The sequence below is a fragment of the Epinephelus fuscoguttatus genome, linkage group LG16 (assembly GCF_011397635.1).
Source record: "Epinephelus fuscoguttatus linkage group LG16, E.fuscoguttatus.final_Chr_v1".
NCBI classification, from domain to species: Eukaryota; Metazoa; Chordata; class Actinopteri; order Perciformes; family Serranidae; genus Epinephelus; species Epinephelus fuscoguttatus.
The window spans coordinates 1283327-1308472 of record NC_064767.1 but is presented as its reverse complement, the minus strand read 5'-3'; the positions used below and the strand labels follow the sequence as shown (position 1 = coordinate 1308472).

Here is a 25146-nt window from a genome sequence, read left to right as displayed (position 1 = left end):
GTAACATGTAAATCATCAAAACCAATCTAACTGTGCTGTGATCAGCTGCTGCAGCAACAAACTTGAACTGCAGTGTAGTCTTCTAAATCAACAGTGTAAACGTTCCTAACAGTGTCAGCTGCAGCTGGAGCCTGAAGTCTCAGGCTGCTGTCAGCCCTAGAGTGGTCTCCTCTGGTCTGAATCAGGGACTCATGTTGTTCCAAAGTTGTATAATTGCCTAGAGTTGGTTGGTGTTCTCACGGCAGCATTTACAAGAGGACCAGATCAAATGCCTTGTGTGAGAAAGCTGCTCTTGATTGGTCAGAATTTCCATGTGGGAAAAATCCAGGAAGTAAAGCAAACGTTGAAGAAGAGTACACTTGCAAGATAAATGTGACACTTTCTAATGTCACAATGGAGGGACAACTACGCAGGTTGATTTTAGCGCTGCTCATCGTGGACTATATTGCTGTCATTGTTCATTTTAGTCAAAGCATACAGTTTGAAAACGAGGCAAACGCGGCTCCAACTAGAAAACAATGTTTTGATGCATTGGATGTGCTGAATGTGCATATTAAGGCAGTACAGGAGGAGGTGCACATTAATAATCCTCCAGGACTGTAACATGCTCATGTTTAACCCAAACAATGTGTCATGTGACTGCAGTTGCTTCACATCCAGGTCGCAACACCTTCTCACCACAAACCAACCGCACCAGAGTTCCTTTGGAACCGGACTGAGACCACCTCTTCAAGAAGGTCTCAGTCCGGTTGTTTTGGTGCACAAAGCAACCGGACTGAGACCTGAAGATGTGAGACTCAGGTGAAAGTCAGTGTCTGTTGGACCCATCCACCGCCCCGCCCCACTTGGACTTTCGCCGCCTTAACTTTCATCCTTGTCCCGTCGCGTTTCCCCCTGATGTCGCTGGGCGTGGTTAAACTATAACGGCAGCGGGCCGCATATCATGCTGACATTAAAGGATGCCTTTTTCGTTGGTTTCTGACGCTGTCAGTCACTGATCAAGCGCCAGATTTCGATGACTTCAGAGTGAGACCAGGCTCTTATAACTGATCTGATCATCAGCAGTTTGTTTTGATGTTTTGTGGTAAAGTTTTAATATTCTCTTTGTTTTCTGTCTTTTGTTTCAGTGATGGGTATGGTCAAAAGCTTCTTTTAACAAACACCCTGCAGAGCACGTCCATGGAGGCTCCGCCTGCAGCGTCCTCAGAGTGGAGCAACTCCACCCAAACTGCTGGAACATTGTTGCTTTCAATATTTACAAATGATTTGTTTTTGAGTTTTACACAGAAAACGTGACGCCACCAGAGACATCCTCAAAGCCTCTAACATTAAATCATTAACAATAACATAACTGTAAGAAACATGCACAATGACATAACTTAAAGTTAAATTGAATGTTAGTGGCTGGCTCCTGCTGGTGACAAACACTTTGACATGTTTCTTTACTGGTTTCACACCATGAGAGTGAACTCAAATTAAAATGTATTATCTGTAAAGTCCAAATCTGTGAAGTTTGGTAGGTAAGATTTGAAAATATTATATAATGGAGCGATGCCTGCGAGCTAGTTCAGGCAGTCAACACGAGCTGCACTGATTCATACACGCACGTCATACGTCACTCCCCATATGTCATCTACAAACACACCCTCCACATTTAAGCTGCAAAATCTTCCCAAGTCTCCCTTATGCTGCTGTTGCCCCGTAACAGTGCTGCCACTCGCTCTTTCAGCCCCACCTCCACCCCAGCATCCACCTGCAGGCTCCGGCTGGGGGGGGAAAGGTTTGATCATCATTTCCCAATATCTCATGTAAACATATCTGCGGGAAGTGATGAGGCCAGAGTCTAGACGCCAAACTCTAACTATGTTCTGCTGTTGAAATAAACATTTAAACATGAGTTGTCTGACTGAACTGTGTTAATATATGGTTAAAAAACCTGTGATGTCACGTGGACACAGCAGTACTTTGTGTCATTAATTCAGTTCAACAGTCATTGTCATAAATGAAATGTATTAAACACCAGTGCAAATTGTCTCTTGTGATCAAATGCTAATTAAACAGTTTCAGCAGCAGTTTGTTCTGATTTTGTTCTGTTTGATCTTCTGTCACTAAATATTCACAGTGCTGGAATGTAACTAAGTACATTTACTCAAGTATAAACTCACAGTACTTGTACTTCATCAGAGTATTTCTACTTCTGCTGCACTACATGTTTCTGACACATTAAAAGGTGTGACTCCTCCCATAGCCACACCTCTCGCTCCACAGAACCACTCTTCTTCTCCGTCCTGGGTGAAAACTGAGACATGCTGAGCTCAGAGTTTACCAATAAGCAGCTGCCTTTACTCGTCTGAACCAAAGAAGCTGGGGAAACACACAAAAACGCTTTCTAAAAATTACAATTAGCATCTAGCATGAGGCCCAAAAATATATCAGGGAAACCTCTGCTGTCAGCTCTGGCGCTAATATGGGGGAATTGTAAATTTGTACCTGGAAGAGAAGATGCTGGTTTTAAGACAAGGGGGGAAAGGGGATTTAGCAGGATAATGGATTCAACAAACATGGAACTAACATCATTTATTGAACTTCAACCTAGTGATGGCCAAATGAAGCCTCACGAAGCATTTTCTTTATTTTCTGGGCGCACTACATGGTGTTCTTGGTTGATGCTTCCTTGATCTTTTAATGATACGATGGATTGTAGATGGTGAAATCATTAAATTCTTCACAAGTGTGCTTTGAGAAATGTTCTTAAACTGATGGCCTGACAGTAAAGTGGCCGTCTTTGCTTGTGAACACCTGAACCTTTCAAGGATGCCCCTTTCATATCCAATAATGATACTAACAGCTGTTCTGACGTATATTTTTTACATGTTGAATGTTCCAAAAAGGAGTTTTTTTAGTAATCCCCAACGTTCTCAGTCTTTTGATGCCCCTGTCCCAAATTCCCAAATCCCAATACACTTCCTGAAGTTTTATCTCTGTTTCTAAAAACCACTCATTTGCACAGATATCGCTGCTCTGTAAAATGTTATCAGACAAGTCACCCGAGGTTTCAGAGGATAAACTTCACAGCTGGAAGCTTCACTTACAGGAGGAACTCTCAGAAGAGGAATGGTCTGAGACGTGTCTGAAGGCTCAAACACGAACAGTTAACACGTGGCTTCAGTTGCTACAACACAACTGGATTTCAAGAACAAATATATCAACACAAAACTACACACATGCTCCAGATGTAATCGTGCTGAAGGAACACTTTCACTGTTTAATGTTAATAAAACCAAACTGGACTGAGATTATAAAGTGTAGCAGCCCATGTGTACTTCATGATTACTGCTGACTCACCTCTGTTTTCATGGAGTTTGGTTTCTTCTTGTTTGCATGTTTGTTTGATGGTTTACCATATTTGCAGACTGACTTTTTTATTCAATAATAATTGAAAACCTCAATAAAAACATTGTTTAAAAAAAAAAAAAACATGAATGTGAACAGTCTCAGTCAGGTCTGGGGAAATGGCCTGAATTCAGGATGAAGCTCTGTGACTGTGATTTAAGTGCAGATCCTGCTCTGACCACCAGATGTCCTCTGTTCCCACCTCCTTCATCAGCCACTCACTATTTAAAGCATTTCAGTTTCTTTCATGTGGTTACCTGTGACATCACTGCTCAACTAGTTTGAATTTATAGCATATTCCCTCAGCAGAGAAAGTCTGTCGCTGGAATACTGACGATGAGCAACTCAGAAAAGCTGTGAAAGATGATCTTTGCTTCAAACTGAAACTTGGAACATTGACTGGTCAGGACCGCGTCAGCCGTGCAGTGTAAGTTACCATGGTGATCTGTCCAGGCTAAAAAAGCCCCAACTTCATGACTTTGGGAAACTCTGAAGTTCAGACCAAAGATTCACGACGAGACAAATCATGTCTGAGAAAAGTGTCAGCGGTGTGAACTGGCCGGTCTGAGCTGGACTCAAGCCGCCTGATGGTGTCACCTGACACTCAGCTGGTCAAATGGCCGGTGGCTGGTTTTAAAGCACGTCACCTGTTTCAACAGCCAATCAGCTTGTAGTGAAGTCAGCTGGTCAAGTCAAAATGACCACAGACGGCGTGTTGGCTTGCTGCAGCAGGTGCTCCGTCCCCACAGAGCCCTCTGTTTCTGTCCTCACGAGTCGTTGACTAGAGATGATACGCCGTCTCATGGCGGTCACTTCCTGTCGACGTTACAGATCAGAAGCGCAGAGAGTCGTTGACTAGAGATGATGCGCCGTCTCATGGCGGTCACTTCCTGTCGACGTTACAGATCAGAAGCGCAGAGAGTCGTTGACTAGAGATGATGCGCCGTCTCATGGCGGTCACTTCCTGTCAACGTTACAGATCAGAAGCGCAGAGAGTCATTGACTAGAGATGATGCGCCGTCTCACGGTGGTCACTTCCTGTGAAACTAGCTGCACAATAGAGCGTTGACGGTCATTGTTTGTTTCAACTCCTCTTGTTGTGAATCTCTGGTCTGAACTGGACTTCAGGCTCAACATACCTCGCTGACCCCCAGAAAACCAGCACAAACATAACTGACAGATATGAACTCCTGAGAGAGACGATCCACATATGTTCATATTAAACCTGTAGAACAAAGGGCCTTCATGTGAACATAAATAAAAGGGAGAGTGGTGATGAGTCATGCAGCCTTTTTTAGATTCCTTCGAAGGGAGGAACACGGGACCAACACCTACACACACACACACACACACAGACACCTGCCCTGCGTTCCAGTACCCATACTACCATACTATTTAGTATGCCAGAAAAAGAATTAGTGTGTCCCAATACATAGTATGTCAAATGCAGTATGCCAAAAGTACCAGGATGTTCTACTACATCCGGTCATATTTCGCAGTATGCATGTCAGCATGCTTCTTTGGCCATTCTGACCCACAATCCTTTGCGCAGCGGAAGTTATGTCGCACTGACTGAGCTGCATGTACAACCAACGCCCACACTTCCTTTCATACATGGTTTATTTGATCTGAGATACTAAGACACTACATATTAGGACTGCAATGATCTGATTGTATTGTACTGTCACATATCATACAGTTTTGCAAGAACACAGTTACAACATTCAACTTTATTGTGATTACAGTATAATCAATGTTAGGGTTCAACTATGACTACAGTATAGAAGATTCTACCAGTACAGGCAGTGGGGTAAGTGTGGTATAAATAATGAATGAATATGACTGAATATGAATACACTATGGGCCAGGTATGAGACTAGTAAATATATACAGAGTAAAAGTCAAAAACATATTAAGTAATATAGTAAGAATGTGCAGGTATGTTACACTACAAATAAAAGTAATGTGAATGTAAGGCTGCTTCACGTGCAGACAGAATATAGTGCCAGCTGCTGCATAGCTGTAAATATATTTAACAACAAACATCTGCCAGCAACAGAGAGCTGTGTGTGAAGAGGGTTAATGTGCCTACTGGTGACTAGTTCAATAGACAGGTCACTAATAATAGGCTTGGGACTGTTTATTAGAAACAACAACATACATGACGACATAACAGCAACACAGCTCTCCGGCACCTCCGACAGTATGCACGACTCTGGCGAGCTCGACAAGAGCAGATTTGCTGCATCTCCGAAGTACAACAACACAAAATATTCAAATGTGGCACTACGATGGCGTCGGAAGTGAGCAAGAGGGTCAGAGTTCAGGGAGCGATGTGATGGCGGATGTAGTGTGTCCCAATAGTATGCATACAGCATGTATACTGCATACTTTCTAAGGGCAGCTGCAGTACATACTAAAAGTATATAGTAGAAGTATGCGATTTGGAACGCAGAGCTGATAATATCTGCAGTCTGTGCTCAGTAGCAGCAGACTGTTTACTGTCTGTTTACATGCAGACGGGGTGACTGTCAGGAAAAGAGGCCTCTGATGGTCACTCACATTATTTTTATACAACACATTACTACACCTCCTCCACCGCCACTTTGTTTGTTGTTGTGTAAAACTTTTGACTCCACCCTCTAGTGCCATCTATTGGCTGTATCTATGCCAACATGAAGGACACATGGAGCATGAGGGCAGTGACAACTTTAGAAACAGACATATCTATTTCTTGTACGTAAAGGGAGTATAAATAGCCCCTTAGTTTGGACTGTCAGACACCTGCCTGTAACTGTCATACACACATTACGTGCAACCACAAAGGAATAGAGCCCCTGAGGGCTTCTTGGCCGCGGCCCCCCAGAAGTCTTGGAAGATCAACATCCAGCTTCTGACACTCACTGTGCTGTTGCAGTGACGTCACAGAGCTGTGATACAGACCGACCTGATTGCTCAACAGGGCGAGATCAGAGAGGTGTCATCTGCAGGGACACACGCTGCTATAAGGCCAAACCTCCTCCACCCAGAAACACACGCAACACACACTCAACACCATGTTTAAAGCTTTGGGGGAAATCGCCGGGGATGATGTGGTCACCGATTGCATGAGGGAAATCGCCATTAAAAAAGCAGGTGAGTGTCGTTTCTAAAATCAGTCAGAGATCAGATCCTGTTTGAGATTTAAAGATACAGAAGTTTATTTGTGACTTTGTTAAAGCAGAGGGCACTCAGAGGAAGTGTTTATAGCTTTTATCAAACAGGCAGGAGTTTGTTTGAAACTTTCCAAAGACACTAAATAATAAGAGTGAGGCTGAATTTGGGGTGTAAAATGTTAATTACATATTTGATTTGTTGGGTTTCCCTCAGTGACAGTAAGACATGTCTGGACTTAAAGTGGGAACAAGCTAATAAACGATTTTCAGGATGTATAGATTATTTTCAGACAATGTGGAACAGTTATATTTTTAATAAGTTATTAAGTTCATACACAGCGTACAGGATAAATGCATTATTTTGTGGACCTATTACCATTTTTCACATTTAAAGTTCGAGGATTTCTTGAATTTAAATGTGTTCATTCTTTTAAAATTTCAACATTTAATTTTACATTTAAATTATTTTGAAATTGTTATACCCCACCCTTGGGCGGCCCCAAAATAAACATGAGACACTTTTAAATGGGATTTATTAACAAAAATCATGCAAACAAGTAAAAAAAAAAAGTAAGTAAATATGAACAACTCTCTCTCAAATCCAGAAACCAGAGTGTTGGAACTCAAATTTGTGATGTCCTCAGGTGTAAACAATGGAGCTGCTCCATAGACAGTGAATAGTGAAAGATGTTATAGATGACAGACCAAAGAGTCGCGATAAGATGAGTTGAAACAGGCAACTACTGTCAACGCTCTGTTCTGTAACGTAGTAAAAAGCTGCCAGTCCACAGGAAGTGACCACCATGAGACGGCGTATCATCTCTAGTCAACAACTCTCTGTGCTTCTGATCTGTAATGTTGACAGGAAGTGACCACCATGAGACGGCGTATCATCTCTAGTCAACGACTCTCTGTGCTTCTGATCTGTAACGTTGACAGGAAGTGACCACCATGAGACGGCGTATCATCTCTAGTCAACGACTCTCTGTGCTTCTGATCTGTAACGTTGACAGGAAGTGACCACCATGAGACGGCGTATCATCTCTAGTCAACGACTCTCTGTGCTTCTGATCTGTAACGTTGACAGGAAGTGACCACCATGAGACGGCGTATCATCTCTAGTCAACGACTCTCTGTGCTTCTGATCTGTAACGTTGACAGGAAGTGACCACCATGAGACGGCGTATCATCTCTAGTCAACAACTCTCTGTGCTTCTGATCTGTAACGTTGACAGGAAGTGACCACCATGAGACGGCGTATCATCTCTAGTCAACGACTCTCTGTGCTTCTGATCTGTAACGTTGACAGGAAGTGACCACCATGAGACGGCGTATCATCTCTAGTCAACGACTCTCTGTGCTTCTGATCTGTAACGTTGACAGGAAGTGACCACCATGAGACGGCGTATCATCTCTAGTCAACAACTCTCTGTGCTTCCGATCTGATTTGCAGCTTTTCAGACGTATTTTGAGGCTGAATATAATTTGTAGCTTCTTAAAATCTGAATAAGCATACTGAAACAAACAAAACAGCATCAGATGCACTGTATTCATAATCATGTTTTATCATCAGAGTTTTGTTTTGGACAGACTGCAGTTTACAGTGTACTCCTCTGTTTTTGAAAGTTAAACCACCATGTTTGTGTGCTCATTCTCTGAGGAAATAGCCAAGGGACTGTCTACACTTTGACTGAGCAATTATTTTTGAGAAAAGTTGAGATCAGAGGCTCATGTTAGAGTCAACGATCAGACACTTCATGTGTTTCATGACATTTTTGCCATTGACGTCCTGTTATGTGCGCCTCATATAGAACACCGTTGGCAGACTAGTGTAGCCAAGAACAGACAAACCAAACACTGCTCCAGATAGGGAGATTTTCGTGTTGTTGCATTGGCCGCTATAGCCAGCAGTCCCTGTGCAATGAGCAGCAACTGAAAATCACTGATTTTGTCACGTAAAATTCTTTATTCAGTGTTTTTACCAGTTTAAACCACCGGGTACGTTTGTTTTGGAGAGGAGGAAGAGACGGATTGTTTTTACAGTCACTCAGATTATAGAAGCCTCAGGGGAATTCAGTTCATTAATTTACTTTCAAATATTTTGTCATCCCCACACATCTGAGGAGACCACTGTGAGTAATTCAGCTCCTGGTAAAAAAAAAAACCTCCTGCATGATGAACACTGAAGGAATCCTAACCAGGAGAAGTTTCAGCTGGTTGTAATTTACAATCCTCACCACTAGACACTAAATCCCCCTACATCTGACTCACTATTCCTTTAAATTAAACTATCAAACAATAATTTGATGGTCCCTCTGCAGTAACTCTGAGGACCTCCTTGGGTCACAGACCCCCCCGTCAAAGACCAAGGCCCTATGACATCACAAGTTTGAGACTTACTTCTGTGGTTTTATGTCTTTATGAGAGAATCACTCATATTCACAAATGTTGACTAAACTTTGGTCGGCCATGGAAATAATATATCGGAGTTCTTAACTGTTTCTGTCATTATACTGGTTCCCACAAAGGCCGCTATATATATATATATATATATATATATATATATATATATATATATATATATATATATATATATATGTATATGTGTGTACATCCCCGGGGGCTCCTACCTGTGTATCAATGTAACCTCACCAGGTGCTGGCCAACTAAACAGCTGTTTGTTCTGCAGGTGATGCAGTTGAGGATGGACTGAGGAAATGTCTGGGTGGTGGAAATGACAAAAGAGATGGAGGTGACAGCAAAGGAGGATTCGACATAGGAAACATCATCTCAGGTGCGTGTGGTGGCAAGAAAGAGGAGAAAGGAGGATTCGACATAGGAGATGTCATCTCAGGTGTCTGTGGCGGGAAGAAAGAGGAGAAAGGAGGATTAGACATAGGAGATGTCATCTCAGGTGTCTGTGGTGGCAAGAAAGAGGAGAAAGGAGGATTAGACGTAGGGAACATCATCTCAGGTGTCTGTGGCGGCAAGAAAGAGGAGAAAGGAGGATTCGACATAGGAGATGTCATCTCAGGTGTCTGTGGTGGCAAGAAAGAGGAGAAAGGAGGATTAGACGTAGGGAACATCATCTCAGGTGTCTGTGGCGGCAAGAAAGAGGAGAAAGGAGGATTCGACATAGGAGATGTCATCTCAGGTGTCTGTGGTGGCAAGAAAGAGGAGAAAGCAGGATTCGACATAGGAGATGTCATCTCAGGTGTCTGTGGTGGGAAGAAAGAGGAGAAAGGAGGATTAGACATAGGGAACATCATCTCAGGCGCATGTGGCGGGAAGAAAGAAGAGAAAGCAGGATTCAACATAGGAAACATCATCTCAATTGTTGGTGGTGGAGAGAAACATGATGACAAGAAGGAAGAGGAAGGAGCAGGTGAGTCCAAACCGACGTCATAGCAACGTTTAAAACGGCACAATTTCTCAGTAATGTCTGTTTAGTCCAGAGGAATGAGTGCAAATAGTGGACTTAAGTTCAACTCTGGTTAAGACATGAATTTTAATCGTGAGTCGTCCTGACATTATTGACCTTCGCAAATACACATAGTGAGAGGGTCCAAAATATAGGAAGCTATTGTTTTCTCAACTCGAGGAGTTCAGAGCGCTCCAGCAAAAATGCCAGGTCCCTACAATGCAAAAACACAAACAAAAAGTTTCATTCTCATGAAAAACTGTTACAAAAAGCTTCATTCTCATTAAGGAAGGTTGCAAAACATTTCATTCTCATTAAAAACTGTTACAAAAATCTTAATTCTCATCAAAAACTAACACAAAAAGTTTCATTCTCAGTAAGAACTGTTACAAAAAGTTTCATTCTCATTAAAAACTATTTAAAAAAAGCTTCATTCTCATTAAGAACTGTTACAAAACGTTTCATTCTCATTAAAAACTATGACAAAAAGTTTGATTTTCACTGTCAAAAAAAGTTTGACTCATTAAAAAGACTTAACAAAAGCTTTATTCTCATTAAAACTGTTAAAAAAAAGTTTGATTCTCATTAAAAACTATTACCAAAAATTTAATTGTCACTAAAGAGTATTATATAAAGTTTCATTCTCATCAAAAACAATTACAAAAACTATTACAAAACCATGATTATCATCAAAAACTATTACAAAAATCTTAATTCTAGTCAAAAACTAGTACATAAACCTTAATTCTAATCAAAAACTATTACAAAAAGTTTCATTCTCATTATAAACTATTATAAAAAAAAAGTTTCATTCTCATTAAAAACTATTAAAAAAGGTTTGATTCTCACTCAAAAACTATTACAAAAAGTTTCATTCTCATTATAAACTATTACAAAAATTTGATTCTCATTAAAAACTATTACAATAAGCTTCATTCTAATTAAAAACTGTATAAAGAAAAGTATCATTCTCATTATAAACTTATGATAAAGTTTAATTCTCATTAAAAACTGTATAAAAAAGTTTCATTCTCAACAAAAATTGTATAAAAAAAGTTTCATTCTCATTAAAAACTATTACAAAAAGTTTCATTCTCATTAAAAACTATTACAATAAGCTTCATTCTCATTACAAAATATTGCAAAAGGTTTGATTCTCGCTCAAAAACTGTTACAAAAAGTTTCATTCTCATTATAAACTATTATTAAAAAAAAGTTTCATTCTCATTAAAAACTATTAAAAAAGGTTTGATTCTCACTCAAAAACTATTACAAAAAGTTTCATTCTCATTATAAACTATTACAAAAATTTGATTCTCATTAAAAACTATTACAATAAGCTTCATTCTAATTAAAAACTCATTCTCATTATAAACTATTACAAAAAATTTCATTCTCATTAAAAACTATTACAAAAGGTTTGATTCTCACTCAAAAACTATTCCAAAAAGTTTCATTCTCATTATAAACTATTACAAAAAGTTTCATTCTCATTAAAAACTATTACGAAAAGCTTCATTCTCATTAAAAACTATTAAAAAAGGTTTGGTACTCATTAAAAACTATTACAATAAGCTTCATTCTAATTAAAAACTCATTCTCATTATAAACTATTACAAAAAATTTCATTCTCATTAAAAACTATTACAATAAGCTTCATTCTCATTAAAAACTATTAAAAAAGGTTTGATTCTCACTCAAAAACTATTACAAAAAGTTTCATTCTCATTATAAACTATTACAAAACTTTGATTCTCATTAAAAACTATTACAATAAGCTTCATTCTAATTAAAAACTCATTCTCATTATAAACTATTACAAAAAATTTCATTCTCATTAAAAACTATTACAATAAGCTTCATTCTCATTAAAAACTATTAAAAAAGGTTTGGTACTCATTAAAAACTATTACAATAACCTTCATTCTCATTAAAAACTATTACAAAAAGTTTCATTCTCATTAAAAACTATTATTTAAAAAGTTTCATTCTCATCAAAAACTACTACAAAAAAGTTTCATTCTCATTAAAAACTGTTTAAAAAAAAAGTTTGATTCTCATTAAAAACTATTACAAAAAGCTTCATTCTCATTAAAAATTATTACAAAAGTTTCAAGTTTCAAGTTTATTTATTTAGAAATGGGACAATGCTTATTAATGAACATTTTAAAAGAAAAAAAAAAAAATATATATATATATATCTATATATATATAAATATATATATATATATATATATATATATATATATAAATATGAGAAGAGATTGTAGCCGTACAGCTAATTTCCATCTCCTGTCCCATAAGCAGGTAGGTGCAAGAAGAGAAGAGGAGGGAGGAAGGACAATAAGAACTTTCCACAACAACCACAATAACAACAAAATATTCTATATTCTATTGCAGGGTGCCTGGCCATAATAAAGTGCTGATTCATATTGCAGAAATGCCCGTAATAAAGTGCTAATAAGTGTGATAATCTATTGCCGAATTCCCATAGTAAAGTGCATCATGCATACAACAGACAACATCATGCATACAACAAACAACATTTTAAGATACAACAGCATACAGCAAATAGACAAAAAGTATACAAATTTAAGTATGACCGTGTTCACAGATCTGGTTTTCTAGTAACCATGCTTTAAGATGATTGGAAAATGATGCAATGGTTGGTAGTTCGTGTATCGTGCTCGATATATTGTTCCAAGTTTTCGATGCACAATAGGAGAATGTCGCTTGTCCAAATGTACTTTTCCTGAGTGGTACCGTATAATCACCCCTTGAGCCTGCTTTGGTGGATCTGTTTGAGTTTCTTTTGACAAAGACTTGTAGTGGTGGTGGAGCTTGATCATGAAGAATTTTATAAATAAGCACAGAATCAGTGTATTTCACAGTATTTTCCCAGTTCATTCGCTCATATTTGTTCAGAATGCGACAATGATGGTACTGTTGAGTTTTTTTATCGAGTACTTTTAAGGCTTGATGATAAACTGTTTCAATAGGTTTTAGCGTTGTTTTACACAAAGTTGCCCAGCTTGTTATGCAATATAGCATATGTGATACAATCATTGAGTCAAGGTACAACTTAGCTGTTTCAGTAGTCAGGTTATTTCAAATAAATCTAAAATTAGACAAATTAAATTTCATTCTGTTCACAATTTTTTTAACCTGTTGTTTAAAATTAAGTTGTGGTTCAAGAATGACTCCTAGATATTTAAATTGTTGTACTGCTTCAATTCTTTGATTATGAACAATAACATCGGGGTTAATATCATTAATTATCTTCTTTGAGAAGTACATACACACAGTCTTGGATACATTAAGGTGTAAGTGTGAAGTCTCAAGCCATTTGTACACATTATTCATGGCAGCTGTCAGGTCTTGTGCAGCTTGTGTTTTGTCCTTCGCATGCACATACAAGACTGCATCGTCAGCATACATTTGACAAGTTACAGTGGATGGACAACAGTTTGGTAGATCATTTATAAATAAACTGAAGAGCAACGGCCCCAGCACTGACCCTTGTGGTACCCCAAGAATGTTGTTACATAACGCTGATTTCATGTCCTGTACCCTGACACATTGCATCCTTGATGAAACATAAGATCTTAACCAGTTCAATGCATTCAGAGAAAAGCTGAAATGAGACAGTTTGGTCAACAGTATTTCATGATTAACAGTTTCAAAGGCTTTTCTAAGGTCAATGAAAACAGCACCAACAACACCACCGCATTTATCAAGCTTCGATTTTATGCTTTCTAGAAGAAAGCAGACAGCTGTTTCAGTTGAGTGATATTTTCTAAAGCCAAACTGCATTTGGTGAAGGATGTATGGGCTATTATTCAGGTGTTTAATGATTTGCTCTGCAGTCAGCTTTTCCATGGTCTTGGAGGCTGTGGGGAGTATACTTATCGGTCTGTAGTTACTAACTAGTACTGAATTACCTGATTTATGTATCGGCGTAATGACAGAGCATTTCCAGGAGTCTGGGAAAACTCCTTCGTTTATGGAGTTATTTATAATGACTGTTAGTGGTGCTATTAAGGATTCCTTATGATTTTTTAAAAACACAGCATCCATACCATATGTGTCTTTGGCTTTAGAGCTTTTGAGACCAGTGATAATCTCGTCAACCTGTGGCTGGGATACTGTGAGAAGATCAAAGACTGGCTCAACTGTGTTTAAAGGCATCGGCAAGAGATGGCACATTTCAGGATCAAAACTTTGTGCCAGGTCATTAACAGAGTCAACAAAATAATCGTTAAGTGCTGTTGCAATTTGTTTCGGATCATAGATTGCATTTTCCCTTAGTTGTAATTCCCTAATTTCTTTACTTCCTGTATGGTTTCCTGTCAGTTTTTTAATATTTGACCAGATTTCCTTGGCATTTCTTCCTGCGTTGCTTATAATTTTAATAAAAAAGTTTGCTTTTGCACGTCTAATCTCCTTCACAACTTGATTTCTTAGTGAAGTGAATATCTGTCTGTCGTGCACCATTTTTGTTTTCAACGATTTTTTAAGAGCCTGGTCTCTTTGTTTCATCAGTGTCCGTACGTTATCATTTAACCAGGGGAGGTGATTCTTTTTCTGTGGTTTTAACTTAGTTTTTTTCATAAAAACAGACACTGTTTCTTGAGTAACAGCTGTGAACACATTACAGTTGTCATTAACATGATTGTGGGTGAGATGGTCAGCCCAGTTGATGTTATTCAGTGTCTGTGTCAAGGCAGGAAGTCAACAGTCAACAGTATTGACATTTGTGGGGAGAGGATTATTTTAAGACCAATACATTCAAGGTTGTTTGCACAAGTCCATTCAATCTGAGTGCACTGTAGGTGTTCCCTTACATAAAACATTATGCCCCCACCCCTACTCCCCACTCGCTCTCTCCTAAAGATGTTGTAACCTGGTACATATAGTGCAGCCGTGGGAGAATTGGTATTAAACCAAGTTTCCGATAGACAAAGAATGTCCAGATTTGAGTCACTTAGTAAATGGTGAACTTGCTCGCACTTGGGAAGAATACTCCGGATGTTTAGATGCCCGCCAAGTAAACCTCTAGGTTTACTTTGTGGATCCCAGATCACTTTGGCTTGATTCAACGTGTGATTTATTAGCTTGATGGATCTTATTTTTTTAAACACAGGGTTTCTAGCGTTGATCTTCCTCGGACCAGACTCACCTGTCCCTGGCCCTGAACTCAACTCCTCTGGGTGGGCTGATTTTTCACTGACGGTGTCATGGGCCTCCAGCTGCTGGGTTACTAGCCCTTGGCGCAGGCCCGCTGGGTGAACCGCCACTGTGCCGATGGTGCCCGGGCAATACAGACGGGCCGCCACCGGGGCAATGGTGCCGGGATGGTGGACGCAGCCACCAGTTGTTAGCCGCTGGGCTGTTCATCCAATGCACGGTCTCGCTGAGAGAGCCGCCACCACGCCGTCGGGACGGTGGATGCCGTGGTTAGCTGCCAGCTGCTGGGTTGTTAGCCCTGGGCACGGCCCTGCTGGAGAAGCCGCTGCTGCGTTGTCGGTGTCAGAATGGAGGATGCCACCGTTAGCTGCTAGCTGCCGGGCTGTTAGCCCCGGACACGGTCCCGCTGTAGGGGCCGCTGCGGAGGTGATGGTGTCCGAGTGTAGTAGATCGCCATCAGCCCCCAGCTCTGGAACCAGCCCCCGGCACAGCCCCATTGGCCCCGACCACGGCAGCCGCTGTTGCAAAGGTGGATGCCCGGTGTTTTGAGGAGAGCATATTAGCTGTGTGGATTGGTGAGTCATGCCCGGGTTAACTTCCACGTCACCAGCCAAGAGTGCTATGATTGTCAAGTAAAGTAGCCTTTGAGTTATATTAATTGAGTTTGTTTGCTCACGTAAGGCAGAGGGCACTCTGACTCGTCCATGATTTAGGAGTGTTGAGTACTGGAGGTTCTGGCTCCCAGTTGTCGGACAGTAAACACCGTCCCTGCTTGTTTTGACGGTTAACCGTTGTCTTGTCAATAAAGAAAGCAGGCAGATCGTAAAAACCAGACTGGAGATCCAACTGTAGGATGGAGTTAGTGTTCGTTTGATGGCTGGGGTTGGTATGTGAGGTACACACACAGCGCCTGCCACACTGCACGAGCACACGGCACCCAAAAACTTCATTCTCACAATTCACTATCTCACTATTACACAAAGCATCATTTTCAATAAAAACTATTACAATAAGCTTCATTCTCATTATAAACTATTACAAAAAGTTTCATTCTCCTTAAAAACTATTACACAAAGCATCATTCTCAATAAAAGCTATTACAAAAAGTTTCATTCTCATTATAAACGATTACAAAAAGTTTCATTCTCATTATAAACGATTATACAAAGCATCATTCTCAATAAAAACTATTACAAAAAGCTGCCTCCAGCTGCCAAAACACTTTCTGTGTGATCGGGGTCTTAACCAGCAAAACTTCAAACACTACCCTACAACCCTACAAAAAGTCACACATTATAAATGGTTGTTGTTTCTAAAAGCTGAGGAGTTTTCAAGTATTGTTGTAACTGATCTGATTGTTCTTGATCTCTTCTGGTGTTTTGTGGTTTATCTTTTATATTCTCTTGTCTTTGTCTTTCTGTCACTTTCTCTCAGGGCTTGATGTGAAGGACGTCATCGGAGGACTTTCAAAACTCTTTTAACAAACACCCTGCAGAGCACGTCCATCGAGGCTCCACCTGCAGCGTCCTCAGAGCGGAGCAACTCCACCCAAACTGCTGGAACGTTGTTGCTTTCAATATTTACGAATGATTTGTTTTTGAGTTTTACACAGAAAACGTGACGCCACCAGAGACATCCTCAAAGCCTCTAACATTAAATCATTGAAAATAATATAACTGTAAGAAACATGCACGATGACATAACTTAAAGTTAAATTGAATGTTAGTGGCTGGCTCCTGCTGGTGACAAACACTTTGACATGTTGGGTATGTTCATGTTTCCTTTGCTGGTTTTACACCATGAGAGTGAACTGAAAACATGATGGAAATTAAAATGTATCTGTAAAGTCAAAACAGTAAGTAAGTCTATGGTTAAAATATCTGTAATCCTGAAGCCTGATGAAGCCTCCTACATGAGGGGAAACGCTGTTTATTTGTTTGGTGTGGGAATAAAGCACGGGAGCAGCAATACTTCGTGTGCGACAAATCTTGAAGTTTTTCCTTTGACGTCAGCACCGATTGGAAAAAGTTTATTTGGAGGATGTGCATTCTTTATATTTGTTTCACTAAAATATCTGTAATGTCACATGGAGATGAGCAGTACTTTGTGTCATTAATTCAGTTAAACAGTCGTTGTCATAAATTAAATGTATTAAACACCAGTGCAAATTGTCTCTTGTTTTGGTGAAGTTTGCCAATAAAATACTAATTAAACTGTTTCAGCAGCAGTTTGTTCTGATTTTGTTCTGTTTGATCTTCTGTCACTAAATATTTACAAACTTCAGGTTCAGATATGATTGTTCTCTCTGCAGTCTCAGGGTCAGTGATCAGAATTGTGTCAGATTTAGAACCACATATGAAGGAAGCCCAGATCTGATGGGGACAAAAAAAAAACAGATTTCTGTGTCAGATAAGAGCAGAAATATTGGATTTGGGCCACATTTGTTTGTAATGAGAACGTGGTCTGTCACATGTGGTCCTGAATCTGATGCATACCTGTGTTGTTGTTCCAATGTGCATGTGTGACATTATTGTGAAGCATTTGAGGGCAGAGATCCTGACGTCAGGTAGGGGTCATTTCAAACATGAATGTCAACAGTCTCGATCAGATTTGGGGGAACAATCAAAACTGAGCATTATGCCCTGAAATGTTAATGTAGCTGTAGTGCAGTTCCCAACCTGATCACCAGATGTCCTCAGACTCCACCAGATTTCCTCATTCACCCTCCTCTGATCCCTGCACACCATGAAGGTGGTTATCAGCTGTCTTTGGGGGTGGAGCCTATCCCAGCTGACATCAGCCCTTTTTAACAGGAATTGTGCAAATTTGCAGGAAAGCCCAGTCAGTCTTTTTTCAGCATTGGCAGTATAAATACAAAATTGGGGAGTGCAGCAAAATGCCGCCTACCTACTTTTGTTTATACAGAATGTGCCTTTTTCGGGGCAATGGGGGGCGTGAGCAAGTAACAAAATGTGTAGCGTGTAAACAGTGACGTGGGAGGGAAGCCACGGCTGGTCAGTCCTTCGGCGATTCTCTCATAAGTCGGCCCGTCCTTCACCGTCCCCGTCATCTGACGGTTAATGGCCTCTTCGTTTGCGAGGACAAGGAGGGCGCGCAATTCCTTGTCTCCCCAGTTGCTCATCTTTACAGTGTCTGTCAGGTTTGTGTTTCCCTCTTGCTACTAGCTGCTCGCTAATTCCTGCTATCAGCTGTTTCCTGTTTATCCACCGCCAGTGGCTCGCACGTGCGGCGTCATCAACAGCTCCTCCCACAAGTCATCAACAGCCCCTCCCATTGCAGAAGGCCACCTAGGTCTGTTTAAACTAAAAAGGTTCCACCAATATGTCTACCCTACGAGGCGGAAAATTGGGCACCTTGGATCAACTCACCAATCCGGCTCCGTGTATCTAAACGCTCGCAGCTTGGCGGCAAAACGGCCCAACATTCGCCAAAAATCTGGTTGTGTAAAAGGGGCCATTGTGTGAGAGGCAGGGTTCACCCTGGACAGGTCACCAGACTATCACAGGGCTGACACATAGAGACGGACAACCGTCACCAATTAACCTGCATGTCTTTGGACTGTGGGAGGAAACTGGAGCACCTGGAGGAAACCCACACTGACACAGGGAGAACATGTCAGAGCACCTGGAGGAAACCCACGCTGACATGGGGAGAACATGTCGGAGCACCTGGAGGAAACCCACGCTGACACGGGGAGAACATGTCAGAGCACCTGGAGGAAACCCACGCTGACACGAGGAGAACATGCAGACTCCACACAGAAGGGCTTCTCAATCCTGGGCTCGAACCAGGATGTTTCTTGCTGTGAGGTGACAGTGCTAACCACATGCCACCTCTTTGAACTCGATGCAGCAGATTAAAAGTTAAACTGAAGAACTGCATTCAGCAGATGTGGAATCACTTTAGTTTTATTGATTGAATATTATCTGTTATAAATTCCAATAGACTAATTAATTTTCTAACCTGTGTTCTGCCAGCAGTGTAAAACAGACTTCAGCAAATCAGGATCAAGTATAAAAACAAAATCCACAGTGGTAACATTGTGGTGTGGGAGGTGTAGCCGGAGCTGTCGCTATTTCAGCGTGTTTTCAATTCATTAAAGTTAACTGTAACATTTTGGTCACCTGACCAAAAGTCTCGTTCAGCGTTTGGTTGAACTAAAAGACCTTCTAAGGCCAGGTTAGTCATGAGTCCTGCAGCCTTTTTTTTTAATTCTTTTGGAGGGAGGATGCTGAATGAGGAACCACACACACACGCACACACCTGGTAACCTGCCCACGAACCTGCAGACTGACTCAATCAATCAATCAATTTTATTTATAAAGCCCAATATCACAAATCACAATTTGCCTCACAGGGCTTTACAGCATACGACATCCCTCTGTCCTTAGGACCCTCACAGCTGATCAGGAAAAACTCCCCAAAAAACCCTTTAACAGGGAAAAAAAACGGTAGAAACCTCAGGAAGAGCAACTGAGGAGGGATCCCTCTTCCAGGACGGACAGACGTGCAATAGATGTCGTACAGAACAGATCAACATGATAAATTAACAGTAATCCACATGACACAATGAGACAGAGAGAGAGAGAGAGAGAGATGCAGGTAATGACAGTAGCTTACAACAACATTGTTATCTGACAGTATACGTGTGACAATAATCATATGTGTATAATAACAGAAGAAGTATGACTAATGACTAATGATGGCAGCAGCAGCAGGAGGCATCTGGCGGGACCACGGCAGCAGCACAACCACACACGTCACGCTGTCCAGGCACCGCTGTGATATGAGTTAATCTGAGAGACAGTGGAGCACAAAGGCTCCGGAGAAGAAGCCGAGTTAGTGACATCCAGAATGGCCGAGTTAGCAAGATGCAGTAATAGGATACGAGAGAGAGAGAGAGAGAGAGAGAGAGAGAGAGAGAGAGAGAGAGAGAGAGAAGGAGAGAAGGTGCCCGGTGTATTATAGGGGGGTCCTCCGGCAGACTAGGCCTAAGTCAGCCTAACTAGGGGCTGGTACAGGGCAAGCCTGAGCCAGCCCTAACTATAAGCTTTATCAAAGAGGAAAGTCTTAAGTCTAGTCTTAAATGTGGAGACGGTGTCTGCCTCCCGGACCGTAACAGGAAGATGATTCCACAGGAGAGGAGCCTGATAGCTGAAGGCTCTGGCTCCTGATCTACTTTTGGAGACTTTAGGGACCACGAGTAACCCTGCGTTCTCAGAGCGCAGTGTTCTGGTGGGATAATATGGCACTATGAGCTCTCTAAGATATGACGGAGCTTGACCATTTAGAGCTTTATAAGTTAACAGTAGGATTTTAAATTCAATTCTGGATTTTACAGGGAGCCAGTGCAGAGAAGCTAAAACAGGAGAAATATGATCTCGTTTCTTAGTTCCTGTTAGTACACGTGCTGCTGCATTCTGAATTAGCTGGAGAGTTTTTAAGGACTTACTAGAGCTACCTGATAACAGAGAGTTACAGTAATCCAGCCTTGAGGTAACAAAAGTGTGGACCAATTTTTCTGCATCTTTTCGGGTCAGGATAGGCCTAATTTTCACAATATTACGCAGATGAAAAAATGCAGTCCGTGAGGTTTGCTTTAAATGAGAATTAAAAGACAAATCTTGATCAAATGTTACTCCGAGGTTTCTTACGGTAGTGCTAGAGGCCAGAGCAATGCCATCTAGAGAAACTATGTCATCAGATAAAGAGTCTCTGAGTTGTTTGGGGCCAAGAACAATAACTTCAGTTTTGTCTGAATTTAACATCAGGAAATTGGTGCTCATCCAGTTTTTATGTCTTTCTGACTCGTGTGTTTACATGTAAACAAATGAAGCTCTGGTGAAAGCCGAGTCAGTCGACTGTGCCTTTGCATGCTTCTGGGTCTGTAATGTTTGTCACACCATCTGCCATTCACTCCTCTCACGTATGCTCACTCATAATTTCCTGCAGTCATTGTCTGCGGCCGTCAAATGAGACACCAGCGGTTGTGTCAGCTATTCAATCTCCCTCAGGAGTTGATCCACCAAAGACTTTATGTGACATCATCACATCCTCTGTTCACCTGTACACCTGTTTATCTTCCCATCACTCACTTGTCTCTCCTGACTGAATTAAAGTTCCTGAGACACTCACTGTACTGCTGCAGTGACGTCACCGAGCTGTGAGACAGGTCGACCCTGCAGCGACACCTGATTCCTCAACAGAGCGAGACCAGAGAGGCGTCACCTGCAGGGACACCTGCTGCTATAAGACCAAACCTCCTCCACCCAGAAACACACTCTCAACACACACTCTCAACACACTCAGCACACACTTGACACAGCAGTAAACATGAATTTCTTAAAAGGATTTGGGGAAAGCAATGACATTGCGAAAATGGTGGGGAAAGCAGTGGGTGAGTATGACTGATCAAATCAGTCAGAGATCAGATCGTGTTTGAGATTTAAAGATACAGACGTTTATTTGTGACTTTGTTAAAGCAGAGAGCACTCAGAGGAAGTGTTTATAGCTTTTATCAAACAGGCAGGAGTTTGTTTGAAACACTCGAGTAGAAAGTTTTGAACAATGCTGAACTGGGGGAGAGGTCTCAAAAATTATTATTATTATTATTATTATTATTATTATTATTATTATTATTATTTTACACCCCGGTCATTTTATGCAGTCTAATGTAATCCAGTACAACAGCTCTGCCACATCTTCGATCTTTACGAAGCTTAATGGCTGTTTTTGTTTTTTCGGGGGGATTTTTTTGTTAAAACTGTCCAATGTGTTTATTGCTGAGGTTGTAGTTTGTGGTGTTGAACTTTACTAAAATGTGTCTCTAATATTCTTACCTTAGTGTTTTTAATAAGGCATGTAAACCATAGAAACAACTCTCAATGTAATGTAGTCCAGTTCAACACCGCTGCACACCACGACCTCAGTAAAACACAAATAGTCTGATTAATACATGTCTTTATAAAGGTCGAATTTATATCTGAACTATTGTGCTGGATGTCACTCAGTTTAAGAATCACATAACTGAAGTGAGGGAACAAGCAACTATATTTCTTTCTGTTTTACAGTTAGAAGATTACTGACTGATGGCTGTGGTGGAGTACCTCTCTGTGGTTTATCATTTAAATTCAGTTTCTGTCTTTGTTCCAATTCAAAAGCCAAAAATCTGTGATTGACAATATGAACAAAGACACATGGAGGGATCCGGCTTCTCGCTGCCACCTTCAGTATTTGAAAATAAAAGGTTTTAACTTCCAGGGAGGATCAGATGGTTGTTTCAGTGTCAGGCAGGTGATGGGAGCCTGGGGGAAATTTACTTTATTAGTGTACTCTCAGTTGGTTATTAAGCCCCGCCCGTCTGATGCTGCAGGCAGATTAATCTTTTTTTTTATTTAGATATTTTTTGGGACCATTTTGCCTTTAATGGACAGGACAGCCAGGTGTGAAAGAGAGAGAGAGAGAGAGAGAGAGAGAGAGAGAGAGAGAGCTGCTGTGTACATTGGACATGACAGAGGACCTGGAAAAAAAAAAAAAAACAGAACCTACCAGGGTCCAAAATGATCACCCGCCAAACACGAGCAGATTTTCTGTTTAGCGAGTAAATCTCATTTGTATGAAAAAAGTCATGTAATAAAAAACAATGTTGAGAGTCTCTGCTATGTTCTGGTGCCATTTAGGTACGCACTGCTCCGCTGTTCCTAAACTGTTCCCAAACCGTCTGTGTCAAACAGGCTGCATGAAAACTGTTTCGAGCGCTACTAGTTTTGCGTCACTGTTTACTGTCCAGGCCATCAGCTGATCCCATAAACGTGGGTCTGCGGCTAGCTAGCGCTGCACCCATCCTTTAGAAGGTAATTAAATAACAACACAGCGGCTCGGTTGTTTAACCATGACGGTAAACTCTTTATAGATTCTGACATCAGCAGCAGCAGCACGTTAGCTTCACTTCTTTCATTCTTATTTCACAATAAAAGCGGTGAGGCTGTTCCTGTTGGTGTCCAAATAGGCCTCCCTTACCCCATTAACGTTATGTCCTACCTGTATATCACAGTGTGACCTCACCAGGTGCTGAAGAACTTAACAGCTTTTTGTTTTACAGGAAATGCGGTCGAGAGCGGGGTGAAGAACTTTTTGGGTGGTGAAGAGCAGAAAGACGATGGAGGCAAAGAAGACAAAGAGGGATTCAGTTTCGGAAAGTTTCTCTCATCCGGTGATGATGGACAGAAAGATGTAAATGAAGGATCACCCAGTGGTGGACAGACAGATGAAGACAACAGTGGATTTGGTTTAGCAAACGCCCTCAACCCCTGCGGTGGTGGGCAAAACGATCCTGACAACGGAGGACTTGGTTCAGGAGATGCCAAAGGTGGTGGACAGAAAAATGATGACAACACGGGAGCTGGAGAACCAGGTGAGTCCTTCAGACTGACTCAAGGTCACAGCAAAATTCAAATCAGTGAAATGCAACTTCTATTCAGTCCAGTTAAATTGGCGTGGATTTGAGCTCAGCTTTGGTGAACCTGCGGATTTTAATAGTAATTCGTCCTGACGTTGCTGACCTTTAAGAGCCAGACAGTTGAAAATGGACGAAGCTATTGTAGCTTATTAGTTGTTGTTGCACCGTTTATTTAACCTCCTCTGTCAGGGTATAAACTGCTCAGTATCAGAGGAACTCTGCTCTGCAGACAAATGTCAAAGGTACAAATATGACTTTTTAATAAAACTGAGAACTTACTGTCCTGTTAAGGACCAAGCTAAGCTAACAAGCTCAACAACAAGGTCTGCACATTGACCATTAGCAAGCTAGTTACCATCCCTCTCCACTAACTTTTGTTTGTTATTGAACAAAGTATGATGTGTCTGTGCTTAGACACAGCATACTTTGAGCTACATGCTTACGTCAACATGTTTCCATGTTGCAACACATTTTCATCCCAGGTCTTCACATGTTGCCACTTAATCAGAGGACTTCGATGTCTACATATTATACACCAGTTATCCTCCTGTGTCTGCTGTCGACATTCTAGGACGTTCGGACGATCTGATCCTCCTCTTTGGTCCGTTCTGGTCTTTGGTGGTATAATTTTAATATTCTCTATCCTTGTCTTTCTGTTACTTTCCTCAGGGATAGACGCTGCAGCCGCAGCTCTTGGAGATCTCTTTGACCAGTAATCCTGCAGACCACGTCCATCGGGGCTCTGCCTGCAGCGTTCTCAGAGAGAAGCAACTCCACCCAAACTGCTGGAACATTGTTGCTTTCAAATTATTTGTTTTTGAGTTTTACACAGAAAACATGACGCTACCAGAAATATCCTCCAAACTTTTGAACATCAAATCAATAGAAAGTGATATACCTGTAAGAAACATGTACATGTCTTAGTTAAATGTTGAATTAAATGTTAATGGCTGGCTCCTGCTAGGTGACAAAGAGTTTGACATGTTGGGAATGTTTGTTTTCTCTAAATAAAAAATAAATTTTATTCTCTATACTGACAAAATCTGTGAACTTTGGTAGAGAAGATATGAACTAAATGTTAAAACACCAGTGCAATTTATCTTCTGTATTCTGTTGAAGGTTGCTAATGCTAATGCTAATGCTAATCAAATGCTAATTAAATAGTATCGACAGCAGTTTGTCCTGATTTTGTTGGTTTTGATCTTCACTAAATATTCAGTACAAACTTCAGGCTCAGATTTGATCGGTGCTGGAATGTACCTGAGTACATTTACTCAAATTCTGTAACTAAAAGTAAAGTACCTCAAATCCGTACTTGAGTATTTTCTTTTCATGACACATTATACTTCTGCTCGATAGAAAGGTTTGTAAAATCTTATGTTTAGTTAAAAACAGTTTTTTAAAGTCCAGCTGAAGCCATGCTAAATCATCAACGTGTCTCTTAGACCCCATCCCAACTAGGCTACTTAAGGAGGTCTTTCCTTTAGTTAACACTCATATATTAGATATGA

General features: G+C 40.8%; 1 protein-coding gene and 1 long non-coding RNA gene across 19 annotated transcripts; one reads left to right on the top strand and one right to left on the bottom strand.

The window, feature by feature from the left end:
• Window positions 1-1136: 1136 nt before the first annotated feature.
• On the bottom strand, window positions 1137-17162 carry LOC125903047 (uncharacterized). The gene is made up of 2 exons (XR_007451226.1): window positions 16904-17162; window positions 1137-1408 (listed from the first exon to the last, which is right to left on the bottom strand). It is a non-coding gene; the product is annotated as an uncharacterized LOC125903047 (long non-coding RNA).
• On the top strand, window positions 6185-24949 carry LOC125903037 (uncharacterized). Of its 18 annotated transcripts, none has more exons than XM_049599645.1 (5): window positions 6197-6528; window positions 9238-9402; window positions 9463-9522; window positions 9583-9933; window positions 16591-17374. In XM_049599645.1, exons 1-5 carry the CDS (start codon window positions 6450-6452, stop codon window positions 16635-16637), a joined length of 702 nt encoding a protein of 233 aa, XP_049455602.1. In that variant the 5' UTR covers window positions 6197-6449; the 3' UTR covers window positions 16638-17374. The 18 variants fall into 18 exon arrangements, with proteins under 18 accessions (XP_049455604.1, XP_049455602.1, XP_049455601.1 ...); XM_049599644.1 differs by lacking the exon at window positions 9463-9522 and adding an exon at window positions 9523-9582 and having other exon boundaries at window positions 6199-6528; window positions 9238-9462; window positions 9643-9933; XM_049599646.1 differs by having other exon boundaries at window positions 6199-6528; window positions 9238-9522; window positions 9583-9642; window positions 9703-9933.
• The last annotated feature ends 197 nt before the right edge of the window (window positions 24950-25146 follow it).